Genomic DNA, 18,869 nt, shown 5'->3' on the forward strand with positions numbered 1-18,869 from the left:
CGAGGTTTAGCGCTTTCCAAATAGGCATGCAAAAGTCGCATACATACTCCATGTAGAGAAATGCGCTTCCCCTTTAGCAGATGTGTGATGGTGTCCTAAATCATTGCCACAGATCCATCTGCTTGTGTTTTGGTGGGGCGCTTTTTTTTTTTTGGAAAAGAGCCCGGGTTTCTCATGTGTAGTGAATCACATGAAACGAATGGTCTGCCCTTTCCATGACGCATGGGAACTCGCTTGCGCTCAGTCGAACCCGGAGGTGTGATCCAAACCTTAATCCACCCTACTTTATCCAAAGCCAACAAAACGTATTAACGTGAAAATAAAAAGTGACAAGTAATGGCGCCAGAAAATGAGTGAAATAGCAATGAGTGAAGCTGCCCCTTTAAGAGTGGATAATACACTCCAAATATATGTGAAGAGAAAAAAAAAAAAATTAAGTATTGCGCTACTTCATATATGAAATAAGAAAACTTTACATTAAACATTAAAGCACCCTGTCCCGCCGTGCCCGCACGCTGAAGCCTGTGCAAGTCACACTCGTATATGTAAACGGTGTTCAAACCACATGTGGAGATAGCGCCGCGATCGTTTGGAGCGAGAGTCATAATTCTAGCAAATTACCGCCTCTAACTCAAAACCGGCAACTTGTAGAAGTTTTTAAACTTCGCCTATGGATTTTTTATTTTATTTTTTTTAAGTGTCAGCGTTTGTCGCCATTCCACAAGCGGGCACAACTTTGAACAATGACATGTTGGTTATCCATTTACTCGGCGTAACATTAATATTTCAGTGTGTCAAATGCTTTTGCAAAATCCAGATACACCACGTCCATGGGCCTTCCTTTATCTAGATAGCAACTCACCTCCTCATAGGTGGTTAGTAGATTGGTTTGGTAAGAACGATTCTTCATGAATCCATGCCGATTACCGCTAATGATACCGTTCTCATTACTAAAATCTTGTATATAGTCCCTTATCTTCCCCTCCAAGAGCTTACATACTATTGATGTTAGGCTAACTGGTCTAATTCCCAGGGATGTATTTTGGGCCCTTTTTAAATATTGCTGCTACATTGGCTTTTCTCCAATCAGCTGGTGCCATTCCAGTCAGTAAAAATAGGAACAATGGTCTGGCAATTACTTGACCAAGTTCCCTAAGTACTCTCGGGTGCAAGCCGTCTGGTCCCGGTGATTTATTCATTTTAAGTTTCCCAAGTCTAATGTTAATTCAGTCCTCTGTTAACCATGGAGGTGCTTCCTGTGATGTTAACCATGGAGATGCTTCATGAAGACCAAGAAGAATAAATTCAATACCGTCACCATCTCCCCATCCTTTGTAGCCAGATGTCCTTCATTGTTTATATACTTAAAGAATTTCTTGGGATTTGTTTTGCTCTCCTCCGCTATGTGTCTTTCATGTTGCATCTTAGCTGCCCTAATTGCACCCTTACATTTCTTGTTGCATTCTTTATGAAGTCTGAATGATGATGATGATCCCTCAGCCTCGTATTTTTGAAGGTTCTTCTCATTTGCTTTAATAATGCATTTTTACATTGGAGTTAAGCCATCCAGGACTTTTGTTCGCTCTTTTAAATTACTCAATGAGACGCATTGGTTAATGCCCTTATTTAGTATGCTCTTAAAGCAAACCCATCTCTCCTCCGTGTTCTTCGTTCCTAAGATTTTGTGATGCATTGAAAAAATAAATAAACCAAAGATTTTAACTTGGCACCAAGTGTAAAAAATAGGCACGGTCCTTAAGTGGTTAAATGTAGTCATGAGACATCTGTCTTTTCCTTACCTTTGCTGACAACGAGCATCCCACCGCTCTGTAGGAGATCACCGCTGAAATTGCCTTGGACCCCATCTGCGTTAGCCTGGAGGAAAAAAAAAAAAAAAAAAAAAAGTTGTGAGATTATTCAGACAAAACCTTTACCATAGAGTCACTGAAACCTTTGTTCTGATGAACAGGCCGTTATGGATGTGGGAGGGGGGCTTATTTTATGTGGTACAGTGCTGCAACTAGGGGTTCCAATGCTGGCTGACAGTGTGCAGGAGATTCAGAACACTGCTCAACACAGAGCACAGAGGCACAACTCCCCCCCCCCCCCCCCCCACAGTGGTCCAATCAGTAATGCCGCTCAAGAAGCAGGAGCACTGTATGGGGGGGGGGAGACCACTACAGCATACAGAAAATTGCTGGGGCTATGCGATTCCCAAAAGTCGTTTCTGTAGAAACCCGCACAACTATCTCTGAAATTGCCCTCAAAGTCAGGACTGAAATGCGGGAATTAAATTGCACGAGTTCAGCTGAATTAGCACGATTTCATTCCCGCAGTCAGTGTGAACCAGAGCTTAGTGTCCGATTTATCCGCCGCAATATCGCAGTCCCGCTGTAAACTGCTGATTGCCACCACTACAAAAAAAAAACACAACCCACACACAACCCTTTCATAAATATATCCCATAGTTGTAGAAACTAACTTTTGCGCAAACCAATATGTGCTTATTGGGATTTTTTTTTCCCCCCCAAAAATATGTAGCAGAATATATATTGGCCTAAAATTGATGAAGAAATTTGATTTACATTTTTTAATTGGATAGGTTTTATTGTGGAAAGTAAAAAATAATGTTTTTTTCAAAATTGATGATCTTTTGTTTATAGCGCAAAAAAAAAAAAAAAAAAAAAAAAGTGTTAAAATACCACCAAAAGAAATCTCCATTTGTGAGGAAAAAAATAAAAAATAAATAAATAAAAAAAAAGGACAGAAATTGTATTTCTCTGTACAGCGTTGCACGACCGCACAATTGTCAGTTAAAGTAACGCAGTGCCGTATCGCAAAAAATGCCCCGGTCATAGGGGGGGTAAATATTCCAGAGCTGAAGCGGTTTAACAAAGACAGAGCAGCTGAGAACACATTCATTAGCACATTTTATACCTGTGAAAAGCATTATAATAATGAACGTTGTGACATTTTCGCATTTCTCACCTTTGTGACGATATCTCGCACCTTCTTCCCCAGAGCGGCTGGGACTAGGGAAAGTGCATTGTATCTGAAAGAGCAGAATGCAGAGATCAACGTCAGAGAGGCTTTACATTGTATACATTTATTATGTACAGTATATATTTGCAATTATACATTGCACATCAGTGCTATATTCTATAAAAAGCATATTACGTATCCTTAGGAGTTATTACACAGCACAGGTACTGGTAGTTACAAAGACTAAATAATTTGTTCGATATTTTGGTACTTCTTCCTGCACTGTGCTCATGTACACTTGGGTTTGGAAGACAAACCTGGAAGGAAGGGGGGGGGTCATTCCCACCCAATCAACTGTGGCCATTGCATTCCCCAGCTCCACAGAGACCTATACACAAAGGGGTAGGGCTGCCATGACATCATTGACCTAATACGATTACATTGGGTCATGGATGAACATGGTTTGGTCTGAACTTAGGTTCTGACTGGGCTCAGAAAGAAGCGGTCACTCCTACCCAGTCAACTGCAGCCAGGGCCTTCTGTTGAGGTGTATACACAAGGGGGGCGCTGATGCTCCTGACATCAATTACTTAAAATGGCTGGATGGCCTCTATAGGGCAATGACATTGCAGATCATCAAGGATGAGCATTGGGTTTGGTATGAACTTGGGTTTAGACTGGACCTGGAAAGAAGCCGTCACTTCCACCCAATCAACTGGTCAGGGCATTCCCCTCCCCCACGGATGATATGTATATACAAAGGGGTGGGGATGGTTATGAAATCATTGACCCAATACATGACCACAATAGGTCAATGGCATAGCAAATTACTAAAGATGAACGTGGGTTTGGCATCAACTTGGTTCGGACCAGACTTGGAAGGAAGCTATCACTCAGTTTCGATCTACTGGGTTCTGGTCAGACCCAGAAGGAAGCTGCCACTCCCACCCAAGCAACTGTAGAGAGGGCATTCCTAACCTTGGCAGTTCAATATGCACAAAAAGGGGCAGATATGGGCATGACATAATTGACCCAATATGGCTATATGACCACATTAGGTCAATAACACTGCAGATCACCAAGGTTGAGCATTGGCTTTGTCAAACATGCCGCCCAACGGACCCGAAAAATAACTACCGAGTGACACCGCCCCCTTCTGACATCATAGGGGCGGGGTCATCCGGTTATGTCAGCGGGGTGCCCCACCCTTGGCTATACAAGAGCTGTCAAACTGAAAAAACAGCAGTCGCTAGAAGGCCTCCCATGGAGTCCTATTTTGTGGGTCTGTTGGGCAGAGTGATTGATGGTGGATGTACATCACAAGACACCTTTTTATTAAAGGAATTGTCAAAAACCTGTCTTGTGGTTTTTACTTTGACACTTTTGGTGAACGGGTAGGGGTACAATGTACCCGACACCCATTCACATGGGAGGCCAGGATCTGGTGCCCCCCCCCCTTGTTAAAGGAGGATTCCAGATTCCGATAAGCTCCCCTCCTGCCCCCAACAACTACCGACCAGGGTTACCGAGAAGAGGCCCTTGCTCCAGTCAACATGGGGACAATGTGCTTTGGGGTACACCCCAAAGCACCCTCCCCATCTTGAGGGCATGTGGCCAGGTATGGTTGAGGGGGGGGGGGGGGTCGCTCATCTTCCCTCCATCCTGACCTCCAGGCTGCATGTTGGGATAAGGGTCTGGTATGGATTGTGGGGGGACCCCATGCCTTTTTTTTTATCATGGAGTTCCCCTTAAAATCCATACCATACAAAAGGGCCTGGTATGGACTGAGGGGGACCCCACACCATTTTTTATTTTTTTCAACTATATTGCAAGGAGCCAGCAATACATTATAGCCACGAGCAAGTTAAAAGGACACACTTTCCTTTAGAAATGTCATTATTTCTGCGGCGTGTTCTACACATTGCACATATGCACCCATTTACAGGCAGACTAAGGGGGCCCCCCCAGGCCCAATATTTAAAGGAATACTTAACTTTTATTGTTTCACCTTAAGACCCCTAAAAATAGGGCCTGCAAAGCACCCTGAGAGCCGCTCCCATCTCTCCAATGTGAAAGCTCTGAGGGCTTTCACACTGGAGCAGTGTACTGGCAGGACTGCTAGCAGCATCTTTGGAGCGCTCCTTCACTGCTAATGCCCATTGAAATCCATGGGGCAGCGCAGCTATACCGCCGGCAGAACGCTGCTGTAGCAGTGATTCGCGGTGGTTTTAAACCCTTTCTCGGCCGCTAGCAGGGGTTAAAACCACGCCAGTGGCCAAATAGCGTCGCTAAAACGATGGTAAAGCGGCGCTAAAAGTAGTGCCGCTTTACCGCTGACATCGGCAGTGTGAAAGGGGGTCTAAGCATCAAAATCATTGTCCTGAAAAATAAAAAAATAAAAATTTTTTAGAAGCTTTTTTTGCATTTATACATCTCCCCTGGGCAGTACCTCAGATCCCCACTTTATGGCAACATGCATATAAGCCTTTAAAATGAGCACTTTATTTTTATTTTTCACGTTCGTGCCTGTGCGAGGTGTTTGGCCCATCCCTATTTAGGGGTGTACTCACTTTTGTTGCCAGCGGTTTTGACATTAATGGCTGTGCGGTGAGTTATTTTGAGGGGACAGCAAATTTACACTGTTATACAAGCTGTACACTCACTACTTTACATTGTAGACAAGTGTCATTTCTTCAGTGTTGTCACATGAAAAGATAGAAGAAAAGATTTACACACATGTGAGGGGTGTACTCACTTTTGCGAGATAAAAAAAAAAAAAAAAAAAAAAAAAAAAAAAAAATATACATGCATACATACATACACACACACACACACACACACACTTCCTCAGTTTAGGCAGATATGTATTCTATATATTTTTTGGTACAAAAAAAAAAAAAATAAAAATAAAACACACACACACACACACACACACACACACACACAATAAGAGTATTGATTTGCGCACATGGACTCACCTCTTAAACCCCAACTCCTTGTAGCTCTGCTTTGATTCATCGAGATATAACTCTAGAAATGAACAGAAAGTTCCAGTTGCATTTTAAAAAAAAATGGTACATTCATCTTCGTAAAATCAAAAAAAAAAAAAAAATTCTACTCCTGCCATTCACGGAGACACCACATATGTGCATATTTTCTGTCTGTACTCATAGTATTTTTTTTAACCTACCTAAAAAAAAGATTTTGATGCGACTTGAAGTCTATGGACCTCAAGTCGCATCAAAGCGGAACCAAAAAAGCGCAGGGACTACTTTGAAGTCGCGACTTGTCATGCGACTTTGCAGTCTCAAATCGCATGACAAGTCACACTAGTGGAAACTGAGCCATATATACTATGCCCGATTACCCTGACATTATCCTAGATCAAATTTATTAGGACGCTTTTAAACAACTGTTGAAAATGGGGGGGGGGTTTGGTGACTTTACCAGTGCCATCAAAATAAGGGGTGGATGGAGGTGTACACACCGCAGAGTTAGCATTGCCTCCCGTGGCAACGACCGCCGCTCACTTCTATTGAAATGCGGCACAAGCCCGTCGTAAATACGCGTATGGCATTAACAGTACATTAAAGTGGTTGTATAGTAAATATTGGTACTTTTACCTACAGGAAAGCCTATAATACAGTTTACCTGTAGGTAAAAAAAACAAAAAAAAACAAAAAATAAAATAAAATAAAAAAACCCTCCTAAACCTGTACGGGAGATATTCCCCTCGCAATGCGCCGCTAACTGCAGCGGTGCATGCACACAGGATTCTCGGCTGAAAGTCCAGCAGACGCCAGACCCTGCCCGGAAGAAATCTCCCACGCGCATGCGCAGGAGTGACGATATCGCAGCTCCGGCCACTCACAGCGCCAGAGCCACGATACCCGGAAGAACATGTCAGCTCCCTCGGCGTGGATCGGGCCAGATGTCGGGGCCTCGTTCTAAGGCAAGTATTTCATAATGAGCTAGATAGTATCCCCCAAGGTGTAGATAGGATCCACGGTCCCAGGCTGGTGGCTCCAAGGAAGGTGGACAACCAAAGTCGGCCTCACAGAAGTTGAACCAAGGGAGTTCCCTCAGATACCAAGCATGAGGGAATGCAGATCCACGCCCATCAAGGTTAAGGTCCACGGTCCCAGGCAATAGAGACGCTCCACATAGTGAAAAAAAAATAAAAAAATCAACCAATGAAGGTTTATTAAAGTTTTTTTATGGTTTTAAAAAAAAAAAAAAAACACAAACATAAAAAAAATAAAATCACGTGATAAAAAGGCAATATGGGAAGCAGAAAATGCCATATTGCCCTTTTATATGGCATTTTCTGCTTCCCATATTGCCTTTTTATCACGTGATTTTCTCATGTTGTACCATTATTTTTTTTTTTTTTTAAAACCATAAAAAAACTTTAATAAACCTTCATTGATTGATTTTCACTATGTGGAGCATCTTCATATCCTTTCCCCCCCCCCCCCCCTCATGCTTGGTATCTGAGGAACTCCCTTGGTTCAACTTCCGTAAGACCGACTTTGGTTGTCCACCTTTCTTGGAGCCACCAGCCTGGGACCGTCTACCTTGACGGACGTGGATCCTATCAAGTTTGGCATCCATAATTCTAGGCTATTATAGTCTCACAGGCTCATAAGACGCATTACTGTACGGTATTTGTGTCCACCACTCATGGTAAGAGTACCCTTGCTTCGGTTTAATTTATTTATAAATGATAAGGATGGGATAAATCGCTCGATCTGTTTGCTGATGACACAAAAATATGTAGGGGAACACCACAGCAGGATATAGAAACAATACAAGAGGACCTGAATAAGTGAATGGAGTGGGCTACTGCATGGTAAATAAAGTTTAATACTGGTCAGTGGCGGCCCATCCATTAAGGGCACCAGAGCGCCGCCCCCTCTATCCATGGCCACCACCCCCATGCTCTATTCATGGCCGCTATTTTGCATCCAGGACGTCGGGTGCTTGAATTACAGCAGTGGGGGTGCTTTTTTTTTTAAGCACCTGATTAGAGCCAGAGGCTCTAATGAGCTTCAAAATAAGGTTGTTACGTGGCGCAGAGCATTGCCGTTTACCACCGGCCGCCACTGATACTGGTAAAGTTAAGGGTCAGGGTAAAAATATAAATGCAAGTTACTCTTTAGGGGGGAGAATCTCTAGGGTCTTCCAGGATGGAGAAGGAACTGGGGGTCCTAGTAGAAGACAGACTGAGCAGAAGCATGCAGTGTCAAGCTGCGGCTTCCAAAGCCAGCAGAATATTAGCGTGCATTAAAAAGGGAATTTACTCCAGAGATGAAACGTCTATTCTACCAACTCTATAAAACTCGGACGCATCTGGAGTATTCCATCCAGTTCTGGTCACCAGCCTTCAAAAAAAGGGATGTGCTGGAGAGAGTCCAGAGAAGGGCAACTAAATTAATATGGGGGACTGGAGGACCTCAATTATGAAGAACGACTACAAGCACTAAATGTATTACGACAGGCGACACGACAGGCGACACGCAAATCTCAATGGTGATTCCAAGAAACTTCAGTCCCAGGGAGTGTTAGCCCCTGTACACACGGGCGGAGATTTCGACAACCAAATCCGTCGGATCTTGCCCGAAACTGTTGCATACACACGGTCGGACTAAGTTGTCGAAAATCCGATCATTCAGAACGTGATGACGTAATTTCGTTACGACGAGACTACATTCAGGCTAGTAGCCAATAGCTTTGATGTAGGAATTTGATCTGAGCATGCGTGGCACTTGGTCCGATCAAAATTCTCTACACATGATCCGAGTATGTCCGATCGAACCAGTTGGTTGGAAAATATTTCCAACAAGTTGGAAAATTGGGTCCGACGGAATCAGTCCGATGCATACCACACACAGTCGGATTATCCAACAACACGATCCGATAGGACACATTCCGACGGATTCTCCGACCGTGTGTACAAGGGCTAAGAGGACACGGGGGGCCACACGATGAGAATGGAAGAGAAGCAATTTAACCTTAAGCGGACTAGGGGGTTTTTCATTGTCAGGGGGGTAAGGATGTGGAACTCTTCCATAATCAGTGGTGTCGGCAGGAAGTATGGATAGTTTTAAAAGACTCTTGGACGGGGATCTTAACCAAGACAATTTAAGAGGATATAGGAAATGATACACTTAACTGGATAGACTGTTGTCTTTATCCAACCTTACCAACTATGTTAATTGGCTGTGGATCACTGTGGGACGGGGGTGACTTGAATGGGCAAAGTGGCCGGGTCTCTTTAGTCTCACCATGTAGCAAGCAGCTCCAGCATTTCCCAGTTACTGACTACCATACTGCACTACATACCTCCTGTGAAATATTTGCCATCCAGGAACTCCTGTAGACCCACGGTTTCTGGTCCGATCCCTATGAGCCGGATCTGATTGGCATCCAAGGATTCCTTTAACTGCGACAAGTCTTTTGCAATCCAGCGGCAGATCTGGCAGCCGAACCTCCGCAGGAAAAGAATGACGCTTGTGTTGTCTTTCCACAGAGTTTGTAATTCCACAGTCTTTGAAAAAAAAAAAAAAAAAAAAAGATATAGAAAATACATTTTTATATATATATATATATATATATATATATAATAAACTATTTTATTATACACATTTATTTTTATAGTAGTTTATATTCTTTCATATATAATATACTATGTATATGAACATATAGCGGAAATTGCTGGATGTGTAGCCTTTATGCAATGTTATAGCGCAGATGCAGCCTAAAAGATGGAGGTTGGAGCGAGTCAATAGATATGCAACACGTCAAGCCATAAAATCTCACATGCCTATGAAACAGCAGGGCTGGTGACCAGCTGAGGAAGGGGAGGGGTGGCGGTAGCTGGGTTGTTTGCTGCCCTCCCCCCCCCCCCCCAAAAAAAAGAAGCAAATATGAACAACAACCATCAACACAAACGGATGGATGAAATACGGACATACTGTCCGCATGTGTGAAAGGGGCCTAATAGGAATAAAAGTGACAATTTTTTATTTTTTTAAAAAAAAACAGTGTAAAAATAAAAAAAGGTAAAAAATAAGGAATTTTTTTGTTTTTTTACGCGCCCCATCCCACAGAAGCGAACGCACACTTGAGTAGCGCCAGCATATGAAAACGGTGTCCAAACCACACATGTGAGGTATCGCCGTGATCGGTAGAGTGAGAGCAATAATTCTAGCCCTAGACCTCCTCTGTACCATAAAACATCCAACCGGTAGAATTTTTTAAAATGTCGCCTATGGAGATTATTAAGGGTAAATGTTTGCCGTCATTCCACGAGTGGGCGCAATTTTGAAGTGTGACATGTTGGGTATCCATTTACTCGGCGTAACATTGTCTTTCACAAAAAAAAAAAAAAAAAAATTTAAGAAAAGTGTATTTTTTCCAAAAAATAAAAAAAGTGCGCTTGTAAGACAGCTGCGCAAATACGGTGTGACATTAAGTATTGCAACAACCGCCATTTTATTCTCCAAGATGTTAAAAAATAAAAATTATAATGTTTGGGGGGGGTTCCAAGTTATTTTCTAGCAAACACCAAAACAAAAACAAACACCAAAACAAACACCCCAAAACACCCCAAAACACCAAATCTAAAAAAGAGGCCCAGTCTTAAAGTGGTTAAGCGTGACACATTAGGTATCTATTTACTCAGTGTAACATCTTTCACATTACACTAAAAAATTGTGGTAATTATTCATCTTCGACATGACAAGTGTTCTGAAAAAAAAATAGATGTGTTTTGTGATCTGCCGAAACCCGGGATCGAACCAGGGACCTTTAGATCTTCAGTCTAACGCTCTCCCAACTGAGCTATTTCGGCTCACTGGGAGTTCAGAATTTTTTGGGAAAGGAGATGTTTTTCAAAGCTGAATTCCAGGGTAAGTAGTATATCTAATATCTAAGATCCACGGTGGTGATCTAAGGAAGGGGTGTGGGGGGAAATCTAAGGAAGGGGGGGGGGGGGAGAGCCCACAGGGGGGGAATCTAAGGAAGGGGTGGGGGGAGAGCCCACCGGGGGGGAATCCTCACAGGGGGGGGGGGAATCTAAGGAAGGGTGGGGGGGGGAGAGCCCACAGGGGGAATCTAAGGAAGGGGTGGGGGGGGGGAATCTAAGGAAGGGGTGGGGGGGAGAGCCCACAGGGGGGGAATCTAAGGAAGGGGTGGGTGGGGGAGAGCCCACAGGGGGGGGAAATCTAAGGAAGGGGTGGGGGGGGAGAGCCCACAGGGGGGGGGAATCTAAGGAAGAGTGGGGGGGGAGAGCTCACAGGGGGGGGTGGGGGGAATCTAAGGAAGGGGTGGGGGGGAGCACACAGGGGGGGGGAATCTAAGGAAGGGGTGGGGGGGGAATCTAAGGAAGGGGTGGGGGGATCTAAGGAAGGGTCTAAGGAAGGGGTGGGGGGGGGGAAGCCCACGGTGGAGATCTAAGGAAGGGGTGGGGGGGGGAAGCCCACGGTGGAGATCTAAGGAAGGGGTGGGGGGGGGAAGCCCACGGTGGAGATCTAAGGAAGGGGTGGGGGGGAAGCCCACGGTGGAGATCTAAGGAAGGGGTGGGGGGGGAAGCCCACGGTGGAGATCTAAGGAAGGGGTGGGGTGGGGAGAGCCCACAGGGGGATCTAAGGCAGTGATGGGGGGTTTATGTGAGTTGTGGGTGGAGTGCCCCTTGAAGGTTTGCAGTAGAGATCTCACCTCTCCGGTGATGGCATTCTTCACCAGGATGGCACCGAGCTTGGCCAGATCCACGTTCCCCATCTCACCTCTTCCTCTGATAATGTCTGCAGACAACTCCCTGACTTCCTAATATCACTTCATGACAGTTCCGGGGCCAGCCAATCACGGGACAAGTAAGGCAGTGGGCGTGGAGAGAGGGGAGGGCTTACCCTCCTTATATGGTCATACGGGCGGGGCTCAGTTGCATAAGCTGCTCCCTTTCATAACACTGCAGTTATCTGGGGCTGAAGTCACAATTGTGTAATAAATGCTGAATGTATCACTTTGTATCACTTTGTATCACTCCCCAATGTTGCCATTTTTGTGTTTCTGTTATTTTGTGTCTTTTTGGGCTAAATGGAGATCTGCGTCTAAATAGCTGTTCACCTGAAAAGCGATCCACATATAGATTGCTTGTAAGGGCTCATTTACATCACAATCTTCGCACTCACCATGGGTTTCTGCATGCGCGCTTGCGTCCGTTTAATGCATTTTTTAAAAATACTGTTTTCTTTTTTATTCCAATGTAATATATGCCAAGATGCCTTGATCGCAAAGTTCACCCGTATGCGTTCGCTGCGTTCGCTGTTTGTGCAGCCAAAGCAGATCAATGACTTAAATGGGCAGCTGTACCTGCGTGAAACGCGGGAAGAAAGTCCCTCAAATCACATGGTGCCCGTGCCCAGGGCCGGGACAAGGGGTGGGCAGGAGGGACGGCTGCCCCTGGCGCAATGGTTTATTGCAGGGGTAGGGGGCACCCTGACCCTAACCCTAAGGGAAAGGGGGCGCAGTTTGGCATCTTTGCCCTGGGCGCTGGATGACCTTGTCCCGGCACTGCCCGTGCCCATAATCCTCCTCTGGGTGACGGGTACACATAATTCTGCACTCCTGTGACTCATTTTCAGCCAACAACGGGCTAAAGTCCGCTGTTAGCTGATGCCACACAACCAGTCCAGGCTCTGGAGTGATCCCGACTTTAATGTCGGGATGAGGGGCTGCCCGTCCATTAAGGTGCCGCCTCCCTATCCATCACCACCTCCCCCTATCCATGTGTCTGGCCCCCTCCAGGATGCTGGATGTATAAATTGCAATGGCGGGGGGGTATGGGTTGAAGCAGTGATTAGACCAGAGGCTCTAATAGGCTTCAAAATAGGGTGGGCACAGGGCGCAGAGAATGCGAATGGAGCCCACCCAGGTGTGTTACAACAGCAAATGAATATTCTCTATTGTAACACTGATCCTCTTCCTGGTTTTGAGAACCCGAATGAAAGGGCAGGCGATCCTATTGGACGCCTAGGAGGAGGGGAAGAGCAGCACGCTGGAAGCCGCCGATGGAGGAGAGGACATGATGTCGCTGCCCACCACCTGCCCAGATGTGGTAAGTACCGCGCCAATTGGCGGTGGTGCCCCTGGCCACTCGGGGGAAGGGTGGTTGTTTTCTGCCCCCGCCCCCCCCCCAAAAAAAACAGCCGCCACAGGTTGAGATCCACCCAGATGCCTGGACCAGCAGCTGGCTCAGCCTCTCAGGCACTGCTGGGATCTTAAACCAACTGCTCTCTCCACAGCCCTGGTGCTCAGTGGGTGGAAGGGAGGAGGGGGAGGGGGGCAGAGCAGAGAGTCGGTGACTGATAGTCTCCGGCTCTCTGCAGGCTGAAGTGTTATATATATAATAATTCCTGTATTATAATAATAATAATATACATATTTGCACAAATAAAAAAAAACAAGGAGGTACCAGGCTCTAAGGGCTTTGAATTTTACTCTGATACGCCTAACTAAACTCTAATGGAACCAATTGCCTTTAGAAGTCACCTAATTAGTAAATAGAGTCCACCTGTGTGTAATTTTATCTCAGTATATAAATACAGCTGTTCTGTGAAGCTCTCAGAGGTTTGTTAGAGAACCTTAGTGAACAAACATCATCATGAAGGCCAAGGAACACACCAGACAGGTCAGGGATAAAGTTGTGGAGAAGTATAAAGCAGGGTTATGTTATAAAAAAATCTCCCAAGCTTTGAAAAGGCGCTCAGTTCAATCCATCATACATAATATACAATTACTCCCTAACTTAAACCTCTAACCCTTAAAAAAATAAAAATAAAATAAAATAATAATAATAAATAGCTAAACACGCAAAAGAAAATAAATAAATTATTATTATTATTATTATTATAGTACCTTTATTTTTTGGGGGGTTGGGTGTTTATGTATTATTATTTTTTTATTATTATTATTATTAATAATAATAATAATAATAATAATAATAATAATTAATAGGGCTGTGGAAATTAAAGATGAATTCCTCGATTAATTGATAATTTTTTTTGATCGATCAAAATTCTTTTGAACGGTACTCACCTCTCTGCCGGCTTCCAGGTCTTCAGGGAGTTCCGTTGGAGATCCGGTGACATCATGGACATCAATGTCACCGGACTCCTCCCCCCTTCCCCAAGTGCCTCCGTCTGCTAATGAAGGGAAGGGGGAGGAGTTCGGCGACGTCAAAGTTCTGATTGGACGTACCGCGTACGGGGAGGAGCTACGCATGACGTCACCCGCTGCTGCCCTACGGAACTAACACGATTGTCGGCTTTACATGCTGTGTTTTTATCATCTTTATGTGAGTAGTTTGTGTTTGAACACAAAAATGAAATCTTATACTTAAAGCGGAGGTCCACCCTAAAGTGGACCTTCCGCTCATCGGAACCCTCCCCCCCATCCGGCGCCACAATTGGCACCTTTCAGGGGGGAGGGGGCACCCACTTCCGGGATAGCTCTCTGCGGAAAGGGGCGTAGATTATGCCCCTTTCCGCAAGTGCCCGCCCCTTTCCGCAAGTGCCCCGCTGCCTGCTGGGAAACACACAGATCCCAGAGGCAGCGGGGACCGTCCTTACTGCGCAGCGCGACTCGCGCATGCGCAGTAGGGAACCGGGAAATGAAGCCGAAAGGCTCCATTTCCTGATTCCCATACCCAAGATGGCGGCGGCAGCACCCGAGAGACGATCCAGAGATCGGCTTCGGGTGCCGACATCGCGGGCGCGCTGGACAGGTAAGTGTCACTATTTTAAAAGTCAGCAGCTGCAGTATTTGTAGCTGCTGGCTTTAAAAAAAAAAACACGGAGTCCCGGCGGACTCCCGCTTTAAGCAGTGAGCACTTAGATCTTTTCTTTCTACCCATGACTTGGCATCCTTGCTGAGATCTAAGGCGTGAGATACCCGCTTGAATGACCACCTGTTTGCACAGGGGTCCATGCCATAAGGTGAGAGTGATTAGTTAGACCGGAGGTGGAGGGATTGTCACGCTACTGTGGGAAAAAATATATACTTACGCCAGTGCTACAGTTTGAATTTAAAACGTATTTGTGTGAACTGTGAAGTTAAGTCATGGATTGTGGAAACTAACTAGTGTCGGGTGATTGTATATAGTGTATACCACATTTACCACTGACTAATGCAGAGTTGCAATGCAAGGAGATCAGCTAAAAGTAGTTGGATCTGTATGTGCGTTATAAATAATCGAAATTAGTCGATTAATCCATTTAAAAAAAAAAAACGATTAATTGAACACAAAAATTTAATCAGTAACAGCCCTAATAATTAATTGTTATGTATGCATTATTACATATTATTTATTTATTTTATTTATTTATTATTTATGATGATTTTTTTATTATTTCTGTATTTTACATAGTAGGTGAGGTTGAAAAAAGACACAAGTCCATCACGTCCAACCCATATGTGTGATTATAGAATTATTATTTATTTTACATTTATTTATTCATATATTATTACTATTTTATTTTTTAAATTTGCGGTTAGGGTTATATATATATTTTTTGTTAGGGTATTAATAATACTACAACTAATAATAATAATAATAAATTAATAAATAAATGGAAAATAAATACACAAATGAATAAAAATAAAAAAGTCCATCAAGTCCAACCCATGTGTGTGATTATAGAATTATTATTTATTTTACATTTATTTATTCATATATTATTACTATTTTATTTTTTAAATTTGCGGTTAGGGTTATATATATATTTTTTGTTAGGGTATTAATAATACTACAACTAATAATAATAATAATAATAATAATAATAAATGAATAAATAAATGGAAAATAAATACACAAATGAATAAAAATAAAAAGTCCATCAAGTCCAACCCATGTGTGTGATTATAGAATTATTATTTATTTTACATTTATTTATTCATATATTATTACTATTTTATTTTTTAAATTTGCGGTTAGGGTTATATATATATTTTTTGTTAGGGTATTAATAATACTACAACTAATAATAATAATAATAATAATAATAATAATAATAAATGAATAAATAAATGGAAAATAAATACACAAATGAATAAAAATAAAAAGTCCATCAAGTCCAACCCATGTGTGTGATTATAGAATTATTATTTATTTTACATTTATTTATTCATATATTATTACTATTTTATTTTTTAAATTGGCGGTTAGGATTATATATATATATATATTTTTTGTTAGGGTATTAATAATACTACAACTAATAATAATAATAATAATAATAATAATAATAATAATAATAAATGAATAAATAAATGGAAAATAAATACACAAGTGAATAAAAATAAAAAGTCCATCAAGTCCAACCCATGTGTGTGATTATAAAATTATTATTTATTTTACATTTATTTATTCATATATTATTACTATTTTATTTTTTAAATTTGCGGTTAGGGTTATATATATATTTTTTGTTAGGGTATTAATAATACTACAACTAATAATAATAATAATAATAATAATAATAATAAATGAATAAATAAATGGAAAATAAATACACAAGTGAATAAAAATAAAAAGTCCATCAACCCATGTGTGTGATTATAAAATTATTATTTATTTTACATTTATTTATACATGTATTATTACTAATTTATTTTTTGCATTTTTTTTTTTCATTTGGGTAGAAAATTGCACAAATACACGCGACAAAATGCGCAAATGTGCACAAAAATCGTTTTCTATCCAAAAACGTGTCAAAAATGGGCAAAACTGCCTGTTTCGTGCTACAAAAAAAGCTCCAGAACTTTTTAATGCTTCAGGCGACTTGGAGTGGAGATGTGAACCGTCTCTATAGAGAACAATTGATTTTTTTTTTCCTCCTCCCAGCGTTTTGGAGCTTCAAGCTTCCAGCTACAAAATGCTGAGGTGTGAATGCGGGGGGGGGCTAAACACCCCTTTACACCAGCAGGCTGTGCTGAAGACGTGGCCACTAGAGAGCGCTGTGTCACACAATGCAGATGTGCAGATCCCAAGGGCATTGAATTTTTTTTATTTTATTTTTTTTACTGAAAAGCTCACATTTCAATACAATTCTTTGCACTGCTGCGATATGGCGGTTTGCATCAAAATTCACTGCGCGAAAAAAAATAAAAATAAAAAATGATTGCATGCAGTATAGCTGTAGATATAAAACGAATAACATTTCAGCTGAGTTTGTATTTTTTACTTCATCTAAAAAGATCTGCCGAAACCCGGGATCGAACCAGGGACCTTTAGATCTTCAGTCTAACGCTCTCCCAACTGAGCTATTTCGGCTTTGCATGTTTCCTCTTTTTTTTCAATAAGTGAGGAGGAGACTATATTTAACTCTTTCACTGTTGGACCGATTTTTCCATTTAAAAGTTAATTGTTTCCATACCGGGCCAATTCCGGCATTCCACTCTTACGTGGAAAAACCTTCTTTTTTTTTTTCTAGAAAATTACTCAAGACCCCCAATATTAGCAAAGACCCTAGAGAATAAAATGGCGGTCATTGAAATTTTTTTTATGTCACACGGTATTTGCGCAGCAATTTTTCAAACATAATTTTTTGGGGAAAAAAAACACTTTAATTAATTAAAAAAAAACAGTAAAGTTAAAGTTGTGAAAGATGATGTGACACCGATTAAAGACGGATTAGACGAAGAGGAAGTAAATACATCAGGGTTTACTTCTTCTTTAATAATGGAAGGATGGCTGTGGAGTGGTTTAACCACTTACATACCGGACCATTTTGCTGGTCAAAGGCCAGACCACTTTTTGCGATTCGGGCACTGCGTTCGCTTTAACTGACAATTGCGCGGTCGTGCGACGTGGCTCCCAAACAAAATTGACGTCCTTTTTTTCCCACAAATAGAGCTTTCTTTTGGTGGTATTTGATCACCCCTACGTTTTTTTTTTTTTTGCGCTATAAACAAAAATAGAGCGATAATTTTGAAAAAAGAAACGCATTATTTTTTACTTTGTGTTATAATAAATATCCCCCTCAGTTTAGGCCGATACGTATTCTTCTACATATTTTTGGTAAAAAAAATCGCAATAAGCGATTATTGATTGGTTTGCGCAAAAGTTATAGCATTTACAAAATAGGGGATAGTTTTATGGTATTTTTATTAATATTTTTTTTTTTACTAGTAATGGCAGCGATCAGCGATTTTTATTTTGACTGCGACATTATGGCGGACACATCGGACATTTTTGACACATTTTTGGGACCATTGTCATTTATACAGCAATCACTGCTATATAAATGCACTGATTCCTGTGTAAATGACACTGGCAGTGAAAGGGTTAACCAGTGGGTGGCAGTGTAAGGGGTTAAGTGTTCCTAGGGGCGTGTTACTAACTGTTAGGGGCTGGGCTTTCATTTAGTGAACACTGATCTCTGCTCCAATCACATGGAGCAGAGATCAGCATCACTAGTTGCTAGGCAGAATGGGGAAATGCTGTTTACAACGGCATTTCTCCATTCAGCCGCCCTGTGAGACGATCGCGGGTATGCCCTCGGCGATCGAGTCCGCGGGACCCGCGATCGGACTCACGGGGGTCCCGACCGGCGGGCGCTCACGATGGCAGGGCGGCAAATTTAAAGGGACGTTACATTTGCCTGCCCGTGCCATTCTGCCGATGTACATCGGCGTGCGCTGGTCGGGAACCGGTTAAGGTGCTGGGTTTGGGTCAGAGCTATGGGTTCAAATCCCACTTTTGACAGCAAGCTTTTTTAACACTTTACAACAGTAATACACAATTAGCGGAACCTCCAGCTATTGCAAAACTACAAGTCCCATCATGCCTCTGGGTGTCATGCTTGTTGCTGTCAGAGTCTTGC

General features: G+C 42.5%; 1 protein-coding gene and 2 non-coding genes across 3 annotated transcripts; all 3 read right to left on the reverse strand.

The window, feature by feature from the left end:
- Nucleotides 1–1,728: 1,728 nt before the first annotated feature.
- Nucleotides 1,729–11,856, reverse strand: PRXL2B (peroxiredoxin like 2B). The gene is made up of 5 exons (XM_077458209.1): nucleotides 11,704–11,856; nucleotides 9,328–9,532; nucleotides 5,961–6,012; nucleotides 2,989–3,052; nucleotides 1,729–1,875 (listed from the first exon to the last, which is right to left on the reverse strand). Exons 1-5 carry the CDS (start codon nucleotides 11,764–11,766, stop codon nucleotides 1,774–1,776), a joined length of 486 nt encoding a protein of 161 aa, XP_077314335.1. The 5' UTR covers nucleotides 11,767–11,856; the 3' UTR covers nucleotides 1,729–1,773.
- TRNAF-GAA (transfer RNA phenylalanine (anticodon GAA)) lies at nucleotides 10,765–10,837 on the reverse strand. The gene has a single exon. It is a non-coding gene; the product is annotated as a tRNA-Phe (tRNA).
- Nucleotides 11,857–17,244: 5,388 nt separating the features above from the next.
- Nucleotides 17,245–17,317, reverse strand: TRNAF-GAA (transfer RNA phenylalanine (anticodon GAA)). The gene has a single exon. It is a non-coding gene; the product is annotated as a tRNA-Phe (tRNA).
- Between the last annotated feature and the right edge of the window lie 1,552 nt (nucleotides 17,318–18,869).

Source organism: Lithobates pipiens, unplaced genomic scaffold, assembly GCF_037356315.1.
Source record: "Lithobates pipiens isolate NorthernLeopardFrog02 unplaced genomic scaffold, aLitPip1_a1.2 Scaffold_27, whole genome shotgun sequence".
In the NCBI taxonomy this organism is placed as follows: domain Eukaryota; kingdom Metazoa; phylum Chordata; class Amphibia; order Anura; family Ranidae; genus Lithobates; species Lithobates pipiens.

Excerpts from the sequence above, each read along its gene's own strand:
- PRXL2B (XM_077458209.1), bottom strand. The coding sequence starts at position 11,766 with ATGGGGAACGTGGATCTGGCCAAGCTCGGTGCCATCCTGGTGAAGAAT. Across the intron at positions 6,013-9,327 it reads TGGCAAATATTTCACAGGAG|AGTTATATCTCGATGAATCA; the intron begins GTATGTAGTGCA and ends GTTCATTTCTAG. Across the intron at positions 3,053-5,960 it reads AAGGAGTTGGGGTTTAAGAG|ATACAATGCACTTTCCCTAG; the intron begins GTGAGTCCATGT and ends CTGCTCTTTCAG.